This window comes from Ursus arctos, unplaced genomic scaffold, assembly GCF_023065955.2.
Source record: "Ursus arctos isolate Adak ecotype North America unplaced genomic scaffold, UrsArc2.0 scaffold_18, whole genome shotgun sequence".
NCBI classification, from domain to species: Eukaryota; Metazoa; Chordata; class Mammalia; order Carnivora; family Ursidae; genus Ursus; species Ursus arctos.
The window spans coordinates 2,271,052-2,295,512 of NW_026622852.1; the positions used below are offsets into that span (position 1 = coordinate 2,271,052).

At 36.4% G+C, this 24,461-nt stretch overlaps 1 protein-coding gene across 10 annotated transcripts in view; it reads left to right on the forward strand.

Moving 5' to 3' along the window:
- The window catches only part of KDM4C (lysine demethylase 4C), a 419,337-nt gene that overhangs the window by 275,374 nt on the left and 119,502 nt on the right, over positions 1-24,461 (forward strand). For all 10 annotated transcript variants that reach the window (XM_048223474.2, XM_048223476.2, XM_048223479.2 and 7 more), the window contains 3 exons: positions 1,453-1,634; positions 3,271-3,484; positions 5,307-5,383. In XM_048223474.2, the coding sequence (XP_048079431.2) occupies positions 1,453-1,634; positions 3,271-3,484; positions 5,307-5,383 (473 nt within the window). The remainder of the gene's footprint in view (positions 1-1,452; positions 1,635-3,270; positions 3,485-5,306; positions 5,384-24,461) is intronic.

Sequence of the window (24,461 nt, forward strand, 5' to 3'; positions counted from 1 at the left end):
AAAGCAAGTGATACAGTAAATCTATTGTGTTAGCAAGAAGCAATAGCTATTCAAACCCAAAGGATTTATTTTTGTTTAGATTCCATTTTTAGTATGTATGTGGGAGGTATTAGCCTGTGAGTTAAGGACTTAATGGTATTTCAAATTCCTGGTCAACTTTTCTACTCCCATTTGTTAAATCTAAGTCTTCATATGAAGTCTTCTGTTCTGCATTGTAGGGAGACTGAGGTGGAAGCAGTGTATGTTTAGTGGCAGATTACTTCACTGCAGACATAGGTTAAGGTTCTTACCTTTTGGTTTCAAACACTGCCTGGCTAAGTACTAAGCATTTTCCATTGTTGATGATGATGATGATGATACCAACAACAACAACACAGAAGTAGGAACATTCCCTTTCATTTCAGTTGGCATTTGATGTCTTTTGAGTTCTTTTCAGCCTCATTTAGCTCTTCTTATTTTTCCATCTCAGCAAATCTATTTTGACTTCTTTTAAAACAGGTAAGTCAACAAGGCAAGGGCTGGCGCACACTGGTTCACGGAAGCACCTGTGCCTTGGGATTTGAGGACATTGCTTCACAGTATTTACTTGTTAAACTATGACAGCTAGTGGTGAGGAGTTTTAGAATGTGTCACAGCTGTTAAGTACTGGATGTAGCTGTGATTGCTGTCACCCGTTCTGAGATACTGTCCTCTACTATAGGCATTAGGAATTTTTTCTCTTACCCTGCATTTTTCTGGCCTTCTATAAAATTTTGTGAAATGGTGTTTTTGTGAAGTTTTGTGGAAATCTCTGCCTCTTTCATGTTAACAGATACACATGTTTAAGAGATTTGACGCTCTGGCGGTATTGTATTGAACAAATAAGATTTGAATAGGAATTGTTTTTCATATTTATGTAATGGCAGTGTATTGCTTGGCACGTGAGAGGTGCTCTGTAAATATTATTTGTCGTGAATTCTCGAACCCAAAAGTTAATTAAATGAAGTTCAATTAATGCATTTTTATGAAGCCATATACAATGCTAGGTGAGGAAACTAAAAATATTGGTAAGGCAGTGACTGGGCCAGTGAATCCCTCTGCTAGCCGGAAGGTAATTTCACAGATATAAGCTATTTTACTATGGCAGACATTAATGGTAGCAGTAGAAATACCAAAGTAGTGAAATTGAAGGAGGGAGCAGTTTAGTTATTCCTGGCAGGGATGGGGAGGGTATCAAAAGGAGGCTCGTTGTCCAGGCATCAGATCTGACCTAGCCCTTGAAGATGAAGAGGATGAAAAGGACATTTTTTTGTTTGTTTGTTCTGCTTCTCTCAGAATGTATTTGAAAGATAAAATAGGTTTCCTGTCTGACATTAATATCAATGATACTTTGGAATGTTTGCTTCTCTTATAACCAGGGTTGTTTTTCCCTGGGTCCCATGCTCACTGTGTTTTCATGCCTTGTTTTGCAAGAATTACCTGAGGTTCCATCGATTGAGGAGGAAGTGGAAGAAACAGAGTCTTGGGCGAAGCCTTTGGTCCACCTTTGGCAGACAAAGTCCCCAAACTTTGTGGCTGAACAGGAGTATAATGAAGCCATGGCCAGAATGGAGCCACACTGTGCCATCTGTGCTCTCCTCATGCCCTACTACAAGGTAATAAGGGTGGAGAGGTCACTGTCAAGGTTTCTTTTCACTGCTGCACTTTCTATATGACTGTAAAAACACAGGTGAATCACGGTAAGGTAAGTATGCACATGAAAAGGGAGACATCAACATGTAGCTACGTGGCTTTTATAGAATAGCAAACAGAATTTCTGACTGCTACTTGAAAGACATTTCTCTGGTAGCGCTTTATCATTTTAAAATAAATGATTGGTTTATTTGTCAGTCTTGGTTCATTTCAGTCAAGGGGCAGTTTCAACCTTTTTCATCAAGAAACACAGAACTTAAAGCTTAACAATAGTAGAACTTTTACAAAGAGAGAACTTAGACTTAGTCTCTGTTTTGTGTTTGAAAATATCACTCTCAGTAATATGTCAGCTCTGGGCCCACATTTAAAATGTCTCTCTTTATCTTCCCACGTGGAACATGCATAAGATACAGCAGGACTCAATGCAAACTGGATTGTTCAGTTCACTTTCGTCAGCTAGCTGTGCATAGTACTGTTTTCAATGTTATTCCATATGTCCTAATGATGACATTTTAGCTCACTGAGGGCCACATTCTCTAACACTAACCTACACAAAGTGATCTTTAGGAATCTGGTAAGGGTGGAACTTCGTGCCCTATTTTAAGATACAATATGTTGTGAAATGTATTGATGTGAGCATTGCGTTGTGAGTTATATTCTCAATAATGGATTCAGAAGTATTTTAAGATTGCTTCTCTTTTAGAGTTCATGTAAAGTAAATCCTTTTTTGTTCAGACATCTCACGGCATGAAATTGTGTGATTTGCCGTATTTTCAGATCTTTGAAAATAGAGGAAGTAAACAACTCACTGGTGTTTGATGTGGCCCTTGTGAGTGACAAACTATTTTCTGTTTCGTCATTGAATGTTTGTGTTTTCTTGGAAAAACTTAACTTTTTATTGACTCTTATTTCTGTATCATAATCTGCCTATGTATTTCCCCAATAATTAAAAAATCTCACTAAAATTACAAGATATAGGGAAACTTATTAATATAAGATCTCTGGAGATAAGATAGTTCATTAATTAGAGTTTCAATTAAGCACTTAAATGTTTTTCGTATATTTTGGTGAGAGATGACAATTTTGTTTTGCACATTATATTTTCTTATTTAGTGACATTTGCCAGATCTTTCTGTCTTAATGTTTTAAAACTTTGTGGTGAGGCAAAACCTTAAAAAATTCTCTAAAAACTTGTTGCACGGATTAAAAAACTGAGGTCCCCTTCAAGTGTGACCACGTAAAATTTTTCAGTAAATGAAACCAAGTCTGCTAACTTAGTGCAAATAAAGAAACAAAAATTCCTCAGAAAAATTGATGCTTTCCCTGAGCTACTTCTGTAAGAATATAGTTTTAGCAGGTTATCACCTTTTCATATAAGCAGATGTACAGAATGTCCTGCTGTTTCTACAGCTTAGCTTCTGGATCGGAGCCTGAAAAGGAACATTGATAAAAAACTACTAGTTCTCTCAAGGAGAACAACAGGAGGAACAGAAGCTGGAAGTTAGTGCATGGAGCAGCTGTTAGTGGATTTGAGTGACCAGAACAAAGGATGAACTTTTTGCATGTTTTTCACTCATATGGCAATATTATGTTTTTCAGCCAGATAGCAGCAATGAAGAAAACGATTCTAGATGGGAGACAAAGTTAGACGAAGTGGTTACTCCAGGAGGAAAGACTAAGCCCCTCATTCCAGAGATGTGTTTTATTTATAGTGAAGAAAATATAGAATATTCTCCACCTAACGCCTTTCTGGAAGAGGATGGAACAAGTCTTCTGATTTCCTGTGCAAAATGCCGTGTACGGGTTCATGCAAGTAAATGAATCTCTCATTCATCAGTCACTGGCTTTTCAGGGCTTCGCATAGTCTTTGTTTCTCACCCCTTTGTCCCCTGCCGAAGCTATTGCATTGAACTATTGGCATTCTTAATGGTTAGATCATTCTTTCTCACATTTCTTCTGATAAAAGTGTGAGTAAGTATAATAATCCCTTTTTCTACAGTTATGTGCAGTATCAGTGAGAGCAGCTTTGTTTCGTTTGTTTGTTTATTGTCCAGCTGTGGGGTCATTGTGGGGCTCCTTTTGCATACTTGAATTTTACTCATTAGTTTGTAAAAACTTAATTTTAACCTCTGATGTTGATTCATGATTATTTTTCTTTGTACTTTTTAAAGAGACATGAATATTTCTTTGGTGATTTGGGGAATTATTGTTAAATTTAATTATAGAGTTTAATTTTTATTTTTGGGGAGGGTAAGGAGATCTCTGTTGCCTTCCAGGGGAGAACAGTCATTACAGTTGTTTTCCCCCCAGGACTGAGATGGTTAGTCTCCATACCTGTCACAATTTGGTATTTTCACGTCATGGGATAAATGGCAAATACATTTTTTTTTATTTGCCTGCCATGTAAATCCTCTAAAATGTGAAAAGGGATCTATTTTTTACTGCAAGTCTGTTTTAAAGCATTTTAATATTCCAGATCTTACCAAATCATATGTCATGTTAACATACTTTATGTATGGTCTCTCTCAGTGTAGCATGAATGGTTATAATGTAGGCATTACCTTCTGTATTTACCCCAGAGAAACACCAGTCTTACATTAGGGTTGAAATAGCCTTGCTGTTCATCATTTATTGATTGATTAGATGCTGTCATCTTCCCCAAGAGATTTGAACATAATGTATTTGAAATATAGCAACCGTCTTGTACTCGTATCAATCTGTAACACACCCGCACGTATATATACACACTCACCCTACATTATTGTAAGTATATAACCTGCCAATGCATCATTTCACGAAAAGACTAGGATTTAATTTTGATTTCCGAATTTAGCCATAGTATTTCATAAACATGTGCTTGAACTGGACATTCTATAGTCTTGGCTAACTATGATAGGCTTTTACTTGGTAATTACATTTCTGTTATTTTTCTATTTCATTTAAATGTTATAGAAATTTGATATTAAAAATTACTTCTTTAAATCTTTCAAAGCCCTTTGAAAGGCAGTCAGAGTAACACATGTTGGTTGATACTGTATAATTGCTGCTTGTATTTGCATCATCAGCTATCTCCTTACACAGTTATTTTGAGTCAGGCATGTATTGAACAGACGGATAGACCTGAAGATACCCCTTCGTCACTAACCATGATTTGTGCATCCTCTGTCCCTATCACTGAAATTAAAGCTAATAAAACATAATTTTTGAAATGTCATTTTAAATTTTGTTAATTTGCAAAATATGTAAAAGTTTATTGTATTATTTTAAACTTCCCCAAATTCTCCTTCATGAATCGCAATTTATTTTGAAATATGTTTTGTATGAGTAAAGGACTAGATCCAACAAACTATAAATTTAATTATTGCCCATTCTAGAATTATCTGATAACTATTATTAGCATTAGTAATGATTAAGACCCATACTCTCATGTTTCCTGGGACTGATATCCTTTTATAAGGCATGAGAACCAAAAGTATCTTTGAGATAGCCTTGCTTATGTTTTGTTCTAAGCAGTGAGAATCAAAAATGGTATTATGGTGGGCAGTTGTTCTGATTTTATTTATTCAGTGCTAAGATGTATAATACTACCAAAATGCAAAAGACCTAATTCGTGGATCCATAATATTATTTTACAGGTTGCTATGGTATCCCTTCTCATGAGATCTGTGACGGATGGCTATGTGCCCGTTGCAAAAGAAATGCATGGACAGCAGTAAGTGGCCTATTTTACTATCCTTTAACCCCTCTTCCCACTCTCTCCACTGTGAACACATTTAAATCTAGCAGTAACGTTGTACACATGCTTTTGTGTGTACTTCTACACTTAACTATATTTCTAGTCTTCTCTTTTCAAACCATCCTATCTGGTGGCTCTATTCATCATAGAAATATTAGATAAATTTCAAGGTATCAGTCTACTCGGGTACCTACAGAGACTGCCAGTTTATCAGAGCAAGCCTAAAATATTCCTGTTTTCCTGCCCAGGTCTATTTTATAGTTCTTTTTTTTTTTTTTTTTTTAAGATTTATTTATTTATTTGACAGAGAGATTGGCAGCCAGAGAGAGAGAGAACACAAGCAGGGAGAGTAGGAGAGGAGGAAGCAGGCTACCAGCAGAGGTGCCTGATGCAGGGCTCGATCCCATAACGCCAGGATCACGCCCTGAGCCGAAGGCAGACGCTTAACGACTGAGCCACCCAGGCACCCCTATTTTATAGTTCTTGAAAATAAATACTGTAGGTAACACTCAAGGTGAGGACCCTCTCTGACCCCTGAGGAAACCATGCTCGTATATAACTTTTCCACTGGTATGAGGTCTTCCCCACTTAATTCATTCATACATTCATACTTCAACAAACTTTGGGGTCTGCTCTGCCAGGCATTACTGTGAACTTGAGACAGAATCTTTCAACAACAAATGATACCCCACTTAGGGTACACAGATTCATCCTCATCTAAATTGTTTTTCCTGATGAACCCTGTTGAAACTTTAGCTTACATCCGAGCATTAAGTTCTGTTCCACTAACCCACCATGTCACCTATTTTTCCGTTTAATTGTGTGCTACCTTGATATTTGTTAAAATTTTTCTTTCAAGAAGCATCAGAGCATTTTTGAAAGTTAGGACCTGTTAGATCCTAACATTGTATCCCTCACTCTTAATCTCAGAGCAGATGATTGCAATTGTAATAGTATCATTTCCTTTATTTCTCAATGATCTCTAATGACAATGAATTAAATTTCTTTGCAACCAGAGTTAAAATCCTGAAGAACAATATAAGGAAAATGCCTTGTATGATAAAAATTTATGTCATGATATGTATGTTTAGCTCTCAGTGTTGAAAGAAACATATGGTGACTATAAATTAAAGATGTCTGAGGATGTCTTTCTGAATGATTTTATTGCTGGCATTCACTTTAGGTAGTGAGGGAAAAATGAAGGAAAGTATGGACATTCTTTATAGCCCAAATAATCTAATCTGTTTGGTGTCATTAGTGGGCCCAGAAAACATTTTTGTATTTCCTTTGATGTGATCATTATATCAACAAAAATTATGTAAATACAGAGTATATGTAAATACAGAGTATCTTAAAATTACCCAGGAAGTCCTGCTGTAATAAGTATATTCAATTCTTGTTTACCATGCAGATCTTATATTGTATAAGCCATATTAAAGCTTTGTGGAATCAGTCTGGCCAGCGATGTCCTCTCATTCACCCTGAAGTGTAGGTTTAGAGATTAGAAATATTCTAATCCAGTTCACCAAGGCTTGAAGAATTCTTTGTTCCATCCACAGTTACTGCTTGACTCCTGTGCTCACACACTGAGCAGTCCTGTTACCCAAGGTACCATTGCCCTTTGCATGGCAAAGCCAGGGCCAGGCCGAGGCTACCCACCCTGATTCTAAGGCTGCTTGTGATAGTTTATGCTGTTTTCCCTTAGCGTGTCTTAAGAAGGAAATACTAGATTAGTAACTCTTTAGAACTGATTTAAAGCTCCTATTAATCTTAATCCCTCACACCCTCAGAAGATACAATATGTCTTTTGTATTTTATTATTGATACCATGTAAATTTCTCTCAATTTGCAATAGAAATGGAAACTCTTTTTTTTAATTTATTTTTTTTAATTTTTATTTTTTTTATTATGATGTTAGTGACCATACAGTACATCCTTAGTTTTTGATGTAGTGTTCCATGATTCCTTGTTTGCGTGTAACACCTAGTGCTCCATGCAATACGTGCCCTCCTTACTACCCATCACCAGGCTAGCCCATCCCCCCACCGCCCTTCCCTCTGAAACCCTCGGATTGTTTCCCAGAGTCCATAGTCTCTCATGGTTCAAGAAATGGAAACTCCTGAATACAATTTTACAATGATTTTTTTTTAGACCCACATAATATCTTGTTTCTAAGTGGAAATGATCCGAATTCATGGTGCACCAGTTGTTTTTTCAATTTATCCATTTGAGTGAACTTTGTCTATGAAGCTCGATTCCTATTTTTTTCTCCTGAGAAATCAGTGAATTGCAGTTTAAGCATTGCAGGGAAGTAAGTGATAATGTCAGTATTTTGGCTTTAATTCCCTTATTTAGCGTGGCTGTGAGTGTTACAATATTAATTTTTAGTAGACGAGTATGATTCTTTGGATTTTGTGACTGGAATGATTGCATTTTAAAAGTGTCCTTAGACTTGACTTCTTCAGGAATCAATCTCACATTGTCAGTTTTAGGTTCCAGAAAAGCCTTGGAACTCCTTTTAATGGAGGCTCCGAAGGAGCTAATGGAAATCTAACAGTGCAAGAGAGGTCAGATGACATTTGATTGCTGGTTTGTACGTCACTAACTCTAATTCTTAATTATTTCCTGGGATTTTCTTTTTAAACGTACTTTGTAAATATAAGAGTTATTATTCATCATGAATACAAAATATTCCAATAACATATTTTGCTTGGGATATATATTTATACACAGATGTTATTGTTCTAGCTAATTCTGTTTCCTTTTATGATGACTACTTTGTACACCTGGAGGGTAAGAAGAGGATAGCCTAAAATACCTTATGTTTATCTTTATAAGATACATGTGAGAATTGAGTGTGGTGGTTCTTTTTTTTTAAAGATTCATTTTAAAGAGTACCCATTGATGGATGAATGGGTAAAGAAAATGAGATGTATATATATATATATAGATACACATGGGAATTTCACATTCAGCTATAAAAAAGAAGGAAATCCTGCCATTTGCAGCAACATACACTAAGAACTATATCAAGTGAAATAAGTCAGACAGAAAAAGACAAATACTGTATACTCTTTTATATGTGGAATTCTGAAAGAACACACTGAACGCATAGGAACAGAAAGTTAATTGGTGATCGGGGTGGGCGTCATGGGGGAAGTAGGTAAAGGTGGTTAAAGGTACAGACTTCCATTTTTAAAATGAATACATTTTGGGAATCTAATATACAGCATAGTAACAACTATAGTTAGAAATACTCTATTGTATAGTACTGTACTTGAAAGTTGCTAAGATCTTTGAAGTTCTCGCCACAAAAAATAAATAAGTAAAAGAAACTATGTGAGGTGATGGATGCGTTACCTATTCTTCTTTTGGTAATCATTTCTCAATATATATATACATAAATCAAATCATCACGTTATACGCTTTATGTTATACATTTTAAACTTACCATGTGATATGACAATTATATTTCAGTAAGGCTAGGCAGGGAAAGGAGAGTATAATAATAACTGTATCATGGAGGTAAGCATCAATAATTTAAATTTTGGAAGCAAAGGCATGGTAGGGATTATTTCATCTAACGTTAGGAGGTAGTTGGTTTTGTCACTGTCAACTTGGGCAATGTAACTGAGGATGTATGCAAGGCTGGAATCAATGTTCACCGACCAGCTGTCTTTTTATTTACCGTTTCTAACAAGGGTCATCACTCTGGCCCCCGCTGTTGTGATAGTTTTTAAGTAACCAGAGGCCAGAACTTTGTCTCATTTACCTCTGTAGCGCCCCAAACACCTGGTGCAGTGTTGGATCATTTCTGATGGGGTGAAACATAAAGTAAGAAGGTTGTGATCTGAGAGATGTGGGCCAGACCTTTATTTGTGGCCTTTCGTGCTCTCACTGTTTCCAGATTCTTGCTGCAGTGCTCACTGTGTTTCATTTTGCTACTGTTTCTTTACTTTATCCATTTGTGTCAGTTAAAGCAAGAAAGAAGAAACCTTATTGCTGCTTCAACTGAATGTGCTGGGAAAGAGATTAGTTACAAATTTTGGATTGTACCCTAATTTAGATTCTAGGATCCTGGCTCTATAGCCAAATTCAAATGAAATGAAATAAAGAACCCCCCAAATACCTGTCTACCCTGAGATTCAGGTTGTACGTCCCATCGTTCCAACTAAATATGATTGCTTTGTGCCTATTTTCCCATTTCAGTACTGCTCAGGTAAATAGATATAACTAACTGAAAGCTATGTTGGAGTTTATGGCTTATAACCCAACTATATTGGATTATTTTATTTTCATTTGTTTGTTTTTGACCTTTTTGTGACTATTTATAAAATGGATTTTGGAGCAGTTTTTACTCTGTTACAGTATGACTTAAGAGCACATGCCAAACATTACCAAGTTCCATTTTAAGGTGTAGACTATCAATACTATGATTCTAGCGTGAGTTTCTTGTTATTTTGATTTTTAATGTGAGTGTAATCACTTTTTAATCTAAATTGCTGTAGTTTTCTCTAATCTACTTATTGATTTCTACTGTATAATGACTATAAGTTACTACTAATTAAAAATGCTTGTGTTCTCACTGTAAAAATACAGAATTTGTATTGCTTTCTTTAGGTTTTTTCCCACCATTTTCTTTTTTATCCCTACACTGGAAAATTTTTTTTCTCAGTCTGGGTATTTCTGTGAAATACCTGAATACTCCTTTAGGGATACACTTTTCTCTTAAAATTTAAGGATAATGTAGCTGTCTGGTGATTTTTTCTGTCTAGGTAATTTGGATATTTCTTCAGGGACCTTTCAGGGAATAGGGGCTGTGAAGTTTTGTTTTAGTGCCAAAAGTGGTGGTGAAAACTGCATGTAAGGATTGGTAACTTATGATGGAAAGTCACATCATACTCAGATTTATGACTTTGACAAATCATGAGTTGCCAGTCTTCTGTCCTTGGCAGCATTAAACCTGTGCTGTAGTTTTCAATTGTCAGTGTGAAAAATTTCAAATAAAGTGTGTATCATTTGTGCTATGTCTGATACTAGGGGGCTTTTTTATTACCTTAAATAATTCTTAGGCTGGTAGGGTAAACACAGTAGCTGACATACTTATTATAATCTAAACAAAATCTAAATTAAGGAAAGATTTAAAAGCAATGTAATGAGAGGGTTCTATTAGAGATTATATTTAAGGTCTCTTCTGATTCTAAAATCCCTTGATTCTGTGTTGCTTTGTATTTCCATTTTGCTTTAATTAGCTTTCCTTAAGAATTGGGGACCTTCGGGCATAATGAATTTATTATGTACTTCTTAACCTAGTCAGAGGTGTTGAGTAACAGAAAAGTATAGGAATGGAAGTGGCACTGGTAATCATTGGCCAGATCAGTGTAGTTTTTATGAGCTAAAGGAAATTTTTAACAAACAAGTGACTTCAAGGCCTTTACTATAACTTTATCTATTTGCTGTTTGGGAATGCATGAACAATATTCATTATCCTCTAAATTCTTTTTTATTTCAGTATATCCCATTACACTTAATTTAGGAGAATTTGTTTCAGTATTTTTATTTGAAAGTAATACAGTATTTAAAAAGCAGCTGTATAATATATTCTTGGGTGAATATTGCCATTGTATGAAAAAGCAGATTTTCTAATGAAAAATGGAAAAAACACTTTATAGGTTGGAATTTTCATTCTGTATAATGAAATGCACAAACTAGTTAATTTCACACATTTATTATCTATTGAATAGATTATATTGTGCTATGTAGAATAATGAAGTTGTATATGTGTAACATAACATATCTATAATACAACATTCCTCCCCCCCCCCAGAATGGCTTCAGGAAATCAAAACCTAAACATGAAATATGTTTTCACATTTATTCACTATTTATTTCACTTTTATTTTATTTATTTTATTTTTATTTTAATCACTTTATTTTTCTTATTTGTTTGTTTTTAAAAATAGGGTAAGACATAGATATGAGCAGTTATACCTTGGTGATTATTTGGAATTTGCATTTCCTTTCCTCTTATAAAGAATGGAATATGCAATTGCAATGATTAAAAATAAACATTTTGGTGTTTATTTTTTTACTGCTTGACTGTAAGTAAGTGATATCTATAGATTGGGTAGTGATTGCCATTCCTGCCCTCTGAGGCTGAGTATAGCTATTTTATTTGACTTCTGAAAGAAAGTCATAGTCTGCATAAGTCATAGTCACAAAGTTAAATTCTGGAAATTCATGAAGTGGTCTTTACAAAACTCACTCCCATGGTGTTGCTAAAGGTTATAGACTGAAGAAGCTAAGTCATTTGTTGGTATGCATTTATCTGAACTCCTGATCTTTGGGAGTGTTTCTTAGTCTGTCAGCTTTTAGGTCTCAGGTAAAAATGATTAACCTCTTGGAAGTAGTAGTTTGTTAGATCTTTGGGAACAATGAAGTGTCAACCTGTGTAACTTGCTGTTTACTCTGCCTGATGACTGGTGGGTGGGGGAAGGTGGTTTATTAGGTAGTCTTTGGTTCCCCACTTTGCGTTGAGACTGGGTCCTATAGATGGAGGTGCATCTGTTACGAAGCAACCATAACTAAGGTCTGTTGAATCTCAAGGTAGTGCTTTCCCTCTCTATATAATAGGAGTTCTCTTAGGCTGGAGATTATTAAAGAAAATTTGTATGTTTAAGGTGTATGTTCCCTTTACCACATAACACAACCCTTATTCCCCCTCCTTAATTCCCCAGATAAAAATAATGGTACTGATAATAGATATTAGAAATTGCCAATCATTATGCTCTTTGACGTCTTTTATTTTAGAAAAGTAGTTTTATTTTTCAACTTTTGACCTACAAATTCAGAATAACTGTTGATTTAAATATAAACTAATATATGCAGCATACAGCTTCCATAAAATGTAATACTGACAAGGACTAAAGAATTCTTCATCTCTGTCAGAAATCTCCTTTTATAGATAATGAACCAGGGTTTGAGAGAGTAAGTCTTTTACCGCCTGGATGGCCCCACAATATGGTAAGAGAGCCTGGATTCATGGCGGTACGCCGGCCTTCAGATTTCCAGGCCCAGACTCATTTATCTCAGTTTCTTGTTTTTAGAGTGGGGAGAAGGCTAAGCAACTGGCCAGTTTTTAAACAAGGTTTTTGAATGATTTTTGTTTGTTTCCTTTGAAGGTTAATCCAGCAGTAACTTCTAGAGTAATTGCACTAGAATTTGTTATCTACTTAATATAGGTTAATTAGCATTACTGGGTTGAGTAGAGCAGTTTCTTTACCCTTTCGTATTTACTCTAGTTTCTGCCCGGAGGACCTTCCAGAACTGGATAATCTCTTGAATCCAATTTCCCAACTGACAACAGCATTGACATTTTTCTTTTACGAAGAGCTCTAAAGTGGCTTTGTAGATCAGAGCCATTGATTTTTAGATCACATTGGCTTATGGCCTTGAGAGGTCATGGTGGCGCTGCTGCTCCCTGTGATGTGTTTTATGCTGTGTTTTTTTTTTTTTTTTTCCATGAGATACTATTAAGACCAGTCAGACCTGAAAGGCTGACTTTGATCCTCATATACAGTAAAACTAGTAGAAAAAGAAAGGCTCTATTCTTGTTAAAGGCAGGGCATTCACAAGTGGGTGGTGGCTGTTTGTAGTCAAGTGGTTGCTATGTAATTACGCCTCTCCATTGAGGTGTCCCTGTAACTACTAGCTAGGACCACACTCTCCCATTTGAGGGAATACATTTGGCTTCACAATTACCTCTTGCCTCCTGAAGAGGCAGATTATTCTAAACAGCTGCAGACTTAAACCTTGGCTCACAAAGGCCAGGGTGGTAGTAATGATTTTACTTTAACCAAACAGAACAGCACATTTGAGGATATCAGTTATCCTGACAACATAGCAATGATGTGGAGGCCTTCCTGTTAGGGAACTGCTTACAGGCTAAAAAGTCACAAATCATTTTTTCCTGTACTTTCTTCTTCCTTTCAATAAACCATTCTCCTCCCTCCCTCTACTTGGTAATGGAGAGAGAGAAAGAGAAGTCTACACAGCTTATTGTAAGTGGAACCATATTCATAAATAGCTTCTTGATTGAGAACAAATGCCTCATTAATCTTAAGTGCTTCAACCAGAGAGCACAAGTAAAGTCAGGAAGAATAATGACTGACATTATGGGGAGCATAACATACTGTACTACACACCAGGATGTGCATGCCTGGAGGTCACTGGGCTACGAGGCACATCTCCTTAGCAGTGAGGAAAGAGATCCCTAGGAAGAGTGGAGGGGGAAAAAAGTGCAGTGCAGGCATTTCTCATGAATAGCAAAAATTAGTCCAGTGGCAGGATGAAGAAGTCAAGTACTTTGCTATTTGTTACAGAAGGTCATGCTGGGAGGAAAGAATAAACCAGCTGGGTTTTTATTTGAAAGCCAAATGTTGTACAATTTTAACAAAGTAAGATATATGTTCAACTTGAAATACTTTGCTCAGGTTCCTGGAAATATGATGATGTAAATGCATTGAGTTTCATGTAAATGATCTCTGACCAGTCTTAAATTATAGAGATGCTTCTTACCACTGATCATGTGCTTGGCTTGCTATCAGATAGGTGCTCTGCAAACCTCAAATTAATTTTTATATTGGTGTAAGCAATTCTATTAGGAAGATAAATCCAGGGAAAAATTGAATTTGAAACAGAGTATGTATGACTTTATATTCTTATGTTATGTATGACTTTATATTCTTATGTTATATTCCATTTATACAAGTGGTTGTATGATGACATTTAAATAGTTACATTGTAGTAAGTGCACCCACCCCCCAAGATGTCCATGTTCTAATCCCTGGAACCTATGAGTGTGGAATTAAGGTCGCTAATCAGCTGACCTTATGATATCTGGGTTTACCCAATGCAGACACAGGGGTCCTTAACTGTGGAAAAGGGTAACAGAAGAGAAGGTCAGAATGAGGTGAAGTGAGAAGATCTTGCTGTTGCAGGCTTTGCAGTTGGAGGAGGGCCATGAGCCAGGGCATGCGGGCCACCACTTAAAGCTGGAGAGGGCAAAGAAATACTTCTACCCAAGAGCCTCCAGAAATGAATGACTCTGCTGACACCTTGATTTTAGCCCAGTGAGACCCATTTTTGGGCTTCTGACCTACTGAACTGTATAAATTTGTGTTATTCTAAGTGATTCAGTTTGAGGTTATTTGTTATTGCAATAATAAAGAATTAATACAGTATTCAGTAGAAAGCGTTTTGAAAGGGTCTTTCATGTGTTTTCACTCTTAACTGCCATTCCACTAGGTATGTTGCATTTCCTGTGTCCTCGCCCAGTCTGAGGCATGAAGCATCTTTCTCAGACTGCTTTCTTCTGTCTCACTAGCTCACACTCTCTAGTTCCTGGAATCCAGCAATCCTTTACCCCACTAGGACTCCCAGTAATGCTCCAGCTTTGTAGTGTCTCCCTCCCTCTTGCCCTTACTTCTGTTTTTAGCTGGTACGTTTCCTTTTCGGCTCTCCTTCCACTTGCTTACTTTATTATTCTCCCAAGGTACAACTCAACCCTGGTAAATGCTATTATCTATCTGCTCTGCACCTGCACCCCTGTAGCTTTATATGGCTGTGGAGAACCACCCACTATGCAGCTTGCTTTTGCTTTCAGCTTGTAACTGTTGATGTGTCCTCAGCAATGCCAGTAATTCGTGCTGCATTCCCATCATGCATTCCCTCTACACTGTCCAGGTTGACTGTTTCATACTTCTGTCACCTGAAGCTTCCCTTCTTCTCCCCCACCCTTACTCTCACTTTGTGAATTTACTTTATATCTCACCGAGGAACAGGAAGCCATCAGTGGAGATCTGCAAGTTTACACCTGCATCATATCCACAATATCCCTGCACCTACCTATGGCCACCCCCTCTCTTATTATACACAGGATCATAGTTCCAATAATTCATCCCTTTCTTTCCCATACCAGCAGGTTTGCCTCTCTAGGTGATTCTGATTATCATCCAAACAAGCTGCTATTTCTTGATCCTTCTTCCTCACCAGCTCCACCCTATTTCTCCATGACTCTATGTATAGTAACACTCCTTAAAAGACTTGTCTTTGTTCGTTCATGTATTTATTCTCTCCAGTTCTTCTCCCCCACTTCTCCCCCCCCCCCACTTCTCTCTTAAACTTACTCTAGTCATAGGCTTTGCCCATGTTTTTGTAGACATTTCTGTTCCTCTGTCAGTTGACCACTATCTCTTGTTTGAAGCATTGTTTTCTCTTGGCTCCCAGGACCCTACATACTCCTGCTTTTCCTCTTTCTTTACTAGCCACTTCTGTTCACTCCCCAGAACTTAAACCTGGGCCTGTTCTCTCCACTAGCCCATTTGGTAATCTCATCCATGTCAAAGCTTTGATGCTTTTAAACAGCAACTAGTCATTGATGGCCCGTATGTATCAGTGTCTAGCTCAGCTTGTCCCCTAGGGGGCGAAGCACTATGGCCAACTTCCTGAGCAGTGTCTCCTTTCACATGCCTGATAGATAGCTCAAGTTCACCCTGTCCCAGACTGAATTCCAGATCTTCTCCTACAGGTGTCCTATTTCTAGGCCCTCTAGCTGCTGAAGCCAAAAACCCTAGGGTTAGATTTGGTGCTTTTCTTCTTCTCATACCCACATTTAACAGTAAATTCTATCTTGGCTACTTTTTAAATGAATCTGGAATTCTGTCCACTTCGTAATTGCCTCTGCTCATATTACCCAGACTAATCTACTCATTACCTCTTTCCTGGATTCTGGCAATAACCTACTGTCTCTTTTTGTTTCTACCTTTTTTAAAAAGTTTTTTATTTCAATTCCAGTATAGTTAAGATATAGTTTTCTATTTGTTTCAGGTGTATGATATAGTGATTCAACAATTCTACACATTACTCAGTGCTCATAATGATAAGTGCACTCCTTAATCCCCATCACCTAGTCACCCACCCCCCATCCACCTCCCCTTTGGTAACCATCAAGTTGTTCTCTATAGTTAAGAGTCTGTTTTTTTGGCTTGTCTCTCTTATTTATTCCTTTGTTCATTTGTTTTGTTTCTTAAATTCTACATATGAGTGAAATCATATGGTATTTATCTTTCTCCAACTGACTTATTTCGCTTAGCATTTTTTACTTCTGCTCTTGAACCTTTATCATCTGTTGTCAACACAGCCATTGGAATCATCCAGTTAAAATGTAGGTCAGATTATGTTCTTGCTGTGTTCAAACCTTACAGTGCCTTGCTGTCTCAGTCAGAATAAAGTTGTTGCCCTTTTTCATGGCCTATGAAACCTTATCAGTTATTCCTCCTCTTAAATTTCTGATCACCTTTCCTATTAGAAAAGGCCAGAATCTGCTGGCATCACCTTCCCTAGATTATTCTATGGCCCACTCCCATAGCACTTGACTTCCTCTACCATCTAAATAATCTACAGGTTTAGTTTATCTGCTGTCCCAGCAGAAGGTAACTTCATTGAGGGCTGGCTCTTTGTCACTCACTGCAGTTGCCCAGTGCCTGGAACATGAGGATTAATGAATATTTGTTGAGTGAATGTGTGTTTTCACTTACATTACAAAATCGATGTGGGCATTTAAATTGGAGAATTCACTTACTAGTATGAAATTCACTGGAGCCTGTGGAATTTCCATTCAAAAGAAGACTGCAGGAAACCTGTCATTCAGTTTCCTAATCACTCAGAATTCGTGCCAGTCCTGTCCTTCTGTGAGATCCTGTTCTCTCCTCAGCCCTGATAAATGAGCCACATCTCCAGAAATGGTTCTTCCATGTTGTGTTGATCAGCACTTTGTAAGCTAGCTTTCTGTTAATGTGATTAATTACTCTTTGTTTTCCCAGCTCAGACAGCCCTATTTTATGGTTTTGCCTTTCTGTTATGAACATGTCAGATAAATAAGGGTGTGGGGAGGTACTTCAATTTCATAATTTTTCTATAGCACTGAAAATTGGCTTTAGTGGCACTTACGGATATGTCAGCTGAAATGAGAGCTTCTTATGAGGCAGCTTGAGAATGTTGGTATTGGCATTTCTTTAACTGATGTTTTATAGAAGAGCCATTGGAACATGATTTCCCTCCAGCACAAATAATGAACAACTGCAATAGCTGTATTATAACAATGTCCTTCTCACCGTTGTTGTTAATGTTGTGTCAGCACTTTGATTATAAACACTCTTTTTCATGGTTTAATAACTAAGCCATAAAGAAATCATTCCACGTTCTAAATTGGTATACTTGCTCTTCATTGCAGTGGTGATTTTTTATGAAACCAGAATTTAAAAATACTGGGTAATGCTAGAAGGGAAGTTTGTGAATGGTATTAGGTGAGGGAAAGGGACCTAAGCAGGAAAGTTACAATGTTCAATATATGATTTAATTTATACTTTTTTCATTCAGCTTTTAGCTGCCCTGGGAGGGTGGGTAAGTACAACAGAATGGCTCCTTTAATGCTGTACTTGGGAGGCAGGAATAAGAGCTGTCTAACAGAATCATCGTGTTGTGACAGGCATTTTTGTATTTGTTTGTTTGTTTTAGGAGACATTGGTTCACTAGCAACATATCTAAATCTTTGTAATAGTGAGTCATTTTATGCTGGGTGTTATTGTTCTTGGAAAAGCCATGCTCATTAAACATGAGATAAAACAAGGCTGGCAATGAGCCCTGACTGTTGAATTTTATTTATTTATTTTGTTCTCTTTGGGTGTCTCCAGAGGTTAGATTAGAAAGGGGTTTGATACACTGAGAGACTCTAGAAGAAATCATAGTGCTCATTTAAAATTTTCTTTAAGTAAAGAAAATAGGCTAAACCTCCACGGTTACATTCATTTTAAATTACACATATTTAATAGAAAAAGGTTCAATTTCCTTGTCTGTCTGTGGGTTTTCTTTTTTTAATATAAGAGTACTAAACATTGTAAAGACAGTCCCCCATTCCGAACACTCTTGAATTCTCAACTCTCTTTTACAGAAAACTACTGATACTATTTAGTCAGTTATCCTTGCAGATCTTTCCTATACATGCACAAATGTAATGGCTCGCTGTTCCTGGGGGACCCAAATGGTGTCACAGTTTAACAGGCTGTAGTGTTTTCACTTAGTAATACAATGTGTAATGCTTCCTAACTCAGTATTTATGGATTTACTAGAGCTTTTTCATTGCTATTTTAAATTTCAATCTTGACTCTATTCTACTAAAAAATCCAGACATTACAAATAAAATCTAAGCAACAGGTAATTCTTGTTCCTCCCAGAGGTAACTGTTTTCTCTGTTATAAACAGAAATGAGATGATTGTACATTCTTCTTCGGTACAAATATAAATTATCTAAGATAGATTCTAAGAAATTGAATTGCTAAGTCATACTTCATGTGCATTTAAAATTTTGATTGATAATGCCAAATTCCTCTCCAGAGTCACCATAACATTTCATATACCCCAAGACCATATGTTTTTTTATTTAATAATCTGAAAGCTATATCTCATTATTTCATTTTTCACCCTTTATTCTTGAAGTTGCATATCTTTCATGCATTTATTGACAATGAAGAGTCTTTGAATCAATCTTTTGCCTATTTTTCAAAAGTGTGGGTTTAAAATGATACTTTCTGTATTAAGGAGGGCACGTATTGCATGGTGCACTGTGTGTTATATGCAAGTAATGAATCATGGAACTTTACATCAAAAACTAGGGATGTACTGAATGGTGACTAACATAATATAATAAAAAATTATTATAAAAAAATAAAATAAAATAATACTTTCTGGATAGCAGTCTTTGTTTTATATTGGAAATACTTTCTTGTCTTATGTTAATTTATGTAGTATTTTATCCTTCAGAATGTTAAAATGTTGATATAATAAAAATTTATTAGTCCTTCCAATATGCCTTTTATCTTTTAAGTGTTATATTAAGAAGTCATATTTATTCTAAATTCATTAATATATTTGCCTAAAATTTATTTTAATACTTTTATAGTTCTGTGTTGTTTTTGAGTTTAGATCTATAAATCAATTGCAATTTATTTTTATGATTCAGAGACACATTCTCTCTGGCTCTGTCATACACATTACAGTGTTCAGTTGAATACATTATTGAATAGTTTATGGTATTGATATTTGGTTATTTAGCTCTTTCTTCTTTAAAGATTTTATTTATTTGAGAGTGGGAGAGAGTGAGCAAGAGAGCACAAGCGGGGCGGTGGGGGGGGGGGGTGGCGGTGGCAGAGGCAGAGAGAGAAAGACGAAGGTTCCCCGCTGAGCAAGGAACCCCATGTGGGGCTTGATTCCAGGACCCTGGGATTGTGACCTGAGCCGAAGGCCAATGCTTAACCGACTAAGCCACCCAGGAACCCCTCTTTCTTTTTTTCTAATTCTCTCTTCAGTTAATAGTGATTTATTTAACATATTCTTTAAGTTTTCTATTTCCTTTTTTTTTTTGGTTGTAGAATTTTTATATTGTTCTTAAAAATCTCATTTATTATTTGTTTATACTCTATTACTTATATTTCTAATACCCACATTTAATTTTAAAACATATTAAAGGGCTTATTTTACATCTTGTACCTAAAATATTAATTGTGTATCTAATTTTACATTATGTTTCTTCTGCTCATGGAATCATATTTTCTTGCATGTTTTTTTGAGTTTTGATCGTGAGCTTATATTCCTTAGAACTTAATACTTGGGAATTTCTTGAGGTCTTTGTGATAGGTGGTGGACCCACCTTCCAGCAATATCATCCTACTTTATGGACAATGTAAGAACCTTATAACAGTATGATTTCATTAAACCTCTTTCATTTATGGTTTAACATTTACCATTACATACATTATACTCTACAGTATTGTAATTTTTGTTTGAAACAGTCAAGCCTTTTTAGGAAACTTACAGTCTCTTTGTCTCTTGCTCTCATTCTCTCTTTGTATGTATGTGTTTTGAAGATATAAAAAATTTGTTTTATATTTACCCATGTATTTATTCTTTTTTGGTGTTGTTCATTCTTTTGTGCTAATCCATGGTTCAGGCTGCTATCATTTTCCCTTACTCTTTTAGATTTTTTATCTCTATGAGATTGTTTTTATTTCATCTTCATTTTCAAAGGATATTTTTCTTGGAAATGAATTCCAAGTTGCCAGCCTTTTTCTTTCAGTATTTTGGTAGATATTCTTCCATTGCCACTTGTTTCTGGTTAGATATCAGATGAAATTCATACAGTTGTTTACTGAATGTGTTTTTCTTTCTCTGCTTTTAAGAGTTGGATCCTTAACCGACTGAGCTGCCCAGGCACCCTGGGTTGACAGTTTTGTTTTGCTTTGTTTTTCACTGCTTTTGGAAAGTTTTCTGTGATTTTCTCTTCCAATATTCGTTCTCATCCACTCTCTTTCCTCTCCTTTTCAGACTCCAATTATACAGAAATTGAACAAGTTTTTTTCCCTTAGATCTCCCTTCATTTTCATAACTGCTTTCATTCCTTCTATTTTCTATTCATGTCTTTAAAGTCATTGAAGTTTTACCCTCTCAATTCCAGTCTGCTTTGAAATATATTGAATTCAACATTATCAATGTCACATTTTTTTCATTTCTACCATTTACATTTGTTTTTTAAATAATTTCCATGACTTTGTTAAAATATTGCTATCTCTTTACATATGTTATCATTTTCATTAACTCCTTTAGCATTTTGAACATAGCAATTTTAAACTCTCCATCTGATCATCCCAGCATCTTTTTCATTTTGGTCTCTGATTTTATTGATTCTTAACTTTCTTAATCATAAATCATATTTTTAGGTTGTTTTTTTTTTAGTGTACCTTGTGCTTTTTTTTTTTTTTATTGTGTGCTGGATATTTTGTCTTGTAGCAAATGAAGTTAATCTTTTTTTTTTTTTAAAGATTTTATTTATTTATTCATTCGACAGAGATAGAGACAGCCAGCGAGAGAGGGAACACAAGCAGGGGGAGTGGGAGAGGAAGAAGCAGGCTCATAGCGGAAGAGCCTGATGTGGGGCTCGATCCCATAACGCCAGGATCACACCCTGAGTTGAAGGCAGACGCTTAACCGCTGTGCCACCCAGGCGCCCCGCAAATGAAGTTAATCTTATTTTCAGAAAGGGCATGACCCTTTGTCAGGTTTCTAGAGTAGGAGTGAGGTCAGTCTAATTTATAGTTGAGCAGGTTTGGGCTTTGTTGCAGCTTTAGTTTGACTCAATCCACTCTGGTTTCAGATGTTTTGAGGATAGGATCAGGATTTTTTCTTCAGCAGTGTCTGTTTTCTGAGCACTACGGAACCTCTAGCATCTGTCTGCTTTTCACAGCTGAGGTGGCAGCTTTTAGAACTATAGAAGATCTGTCCTTGCTTTAGAGTCTAGCTGCCTGGATTTGGGGTTCCCAGAGAGTTTTCTTTTCTCTCCAGGTCTACTTCTTTTTACACCTCAAGAGAATTATTGACAGATCTCTATTTTGTCTCTGCTAAACCACCACACCCGGATCCTTCACTGGCAATGTTATGTATAAGTTGTCTAGAACCACAATTAACTTTTCACATATCTAACCACTGTTCTTCTTATATTGTGTTTATGGAATGCTTTACATTTATTAACTCATTTAGGGAAGTAGTATTTCCCCTCTTTTTACAGGTAACATATCTGAAGCAAGGTCATGCCATTAGTAAATGGCAGAACTATGATTTTGAACCCTGACCATCTGTAGTTCATTGAATATCAGGATAAAGCCTGGTTCTCTAGTGTTACTGTTGTTCCTGTCAGTTAAATTGGACTCATGTAGCCTGAGGTTAGACTGCACAGACTAACTGAAACGTTGCTTTTGCCTAAAATGGTATCATTCTTTGAAAGAAGAAGTGGAGGTAAATTTAATGATCTCATACCAGTGAGAAGTTTTATTAGCTGGGTGAATGAAACAAACGGGAATACAAATTGTTATATAATACATGCTGCTTGTAACACATTTTTTTAATGATATGGGTTCTTTTGAGGGGATTAGTTAAAAAATGAATTTTTAGTCATTTATAGAAATGAGGAAACAGGGACTTGGTTATTCCTTTTATCATTATCTTCTTCATGGTATGGTTAAGTACACGTAGGTCTTCTCCCCTCCTGAACTGTGAGCCTCCCAGGGCAGGCACACTTTCCTGTTTCTTTGGGCATTCTACTTTGAAATCTTATGCCTTGCTTTGTACTTAGAGCCAGAGGATGCTGGAGAAAAGGAGCATGGACTTGTGCTCTGGGAGACCTGAACTTGAACCCCAATTACTCCTTTTGCTGGAGGGTTAGGGGTTGGAAAATTATAGCCTGTGGGCCAAATCCTGCTCAGCACCTGTTTTTGTAAATAACATAGTTATAGGAATACAGCTACACCCCTTTGTTTACATGTTGTCCTGCAGTGTCAGAGTTTAGTTGCCCCAACTGTGTAGTGCAAAGCCTAAATTAGTAAATATCTGGCCATTTACAGATGAAGCTTGATGGCTCCTGGATTGGATGATTTTAGACAAATTACCTAATCTCTTGAATCTTAGTTTCCTCAAAAGTAACTGGGATATATATTACCTAATAAGTTCATGTGAGGGAAAGAAGGTAAAGTATATGATGTTTCTGGCAGGGTATCTAGAATGAAATAGGCCTTCAATAAAGCTTTTATTCTTCTAACAGAAAATATTTATTATTGATAACCAGTTTAATAAATCAGTGTCCTGAAGGGACTCTAATCACTCCCTATATTCTCATTCAGTTCTTTCACTGAATTAGAATATAAGCAATACTAATACAATTAGTGTATTTGGTAGATATCAACCTTTATGTGTATCAGGCATTGTATGGATTCTTAAGAAAACTTGGGCTCCTTTTCAGGTAGGGATTAACCTTTTAAATTTTAGAATTATCAATTTTGTTGCCTAACAATAAGGTACTATTTAAGAAAGAAAAGAAATGTTTAAAAAGTGTCCTATAGGATATTGCCTTTTATTGGGTTAATAACATAGGCATTTAGTGCAAGTTCATTTACAAATGAATGAATCAAGAAGTTGACATGTTTATGTTTGTGACAGATCAACTAGTTTGCACCATATGAGGGATGGTGACTCAAAACAGTGACATAACTGGACATGACTTTTTTCTTTCCTACTTATTTTTTTAAATTGAGTGAATTGAACAGAAACCATGATATATATGACATCATATGTATATGAAATCATGTAAATAACTACTTGGCCATGAATATTTTTGACTTTTACTAAGAAGTATGATTTTTCAAGTAAATCATGGCAAAAATTCCCCCATGTCAACTCATTGTTTCTTAACTCCATGTTAAGTCACCAGAGCCGGCAACTTCCTTTTCTTAGTGTCCCAGTATGTGAAAATGATCTTTGCAATTTTTTAATCCTTTGGTAATTTTCAAGATTTTCACTTTGCCATATTTTGTCCTTTTCTCATTTATGTAACAAATTCATCTGGAGGATGTATTCTCTATTGGGTATCATAATAGAGAAAGAGTAACCTGACAAATATTTCCATAGCAGTCATCGAGCTTACAGTTTATTCATTCAGCAAAAAGAATTCAACAAATGGTTAAGAAGAGTAATGAGTGAGAAGTAACTGGGCCAGGGGATTAGGAAAGCCTTCTCTGAGGAGTCAACATTTAGGCTGAGATGTCAAGAATGTGTTCAGTGTGAAAAGGAATGGTGTAGGGTGTGTCTGATGTGTCTGGGGGCACAGGGTGTCAGTGCATGGAGAGTAGTACAATTTGAGTCTGGGCAAGGTCCAGGCCTCATGATCCTGGCCTTTTGGGACCATGTTAAGTACTGAGAAGCATTAAAACCCGTTTGGGTGGGTTCTAGGTTGACCTGGGGTGGCTAATTGCAGTAGTTAAGGTCTGCTGAAGGATGCCAGGGGTATCAACTAATGTGGCAGCAGTGATAATGGAGAGAAGAGGGCAGATTTGGACATGGGATTGACAGAACTCAATCAATCCGCTCTAGTATGAGAGGGAAATGATGTCTTCCA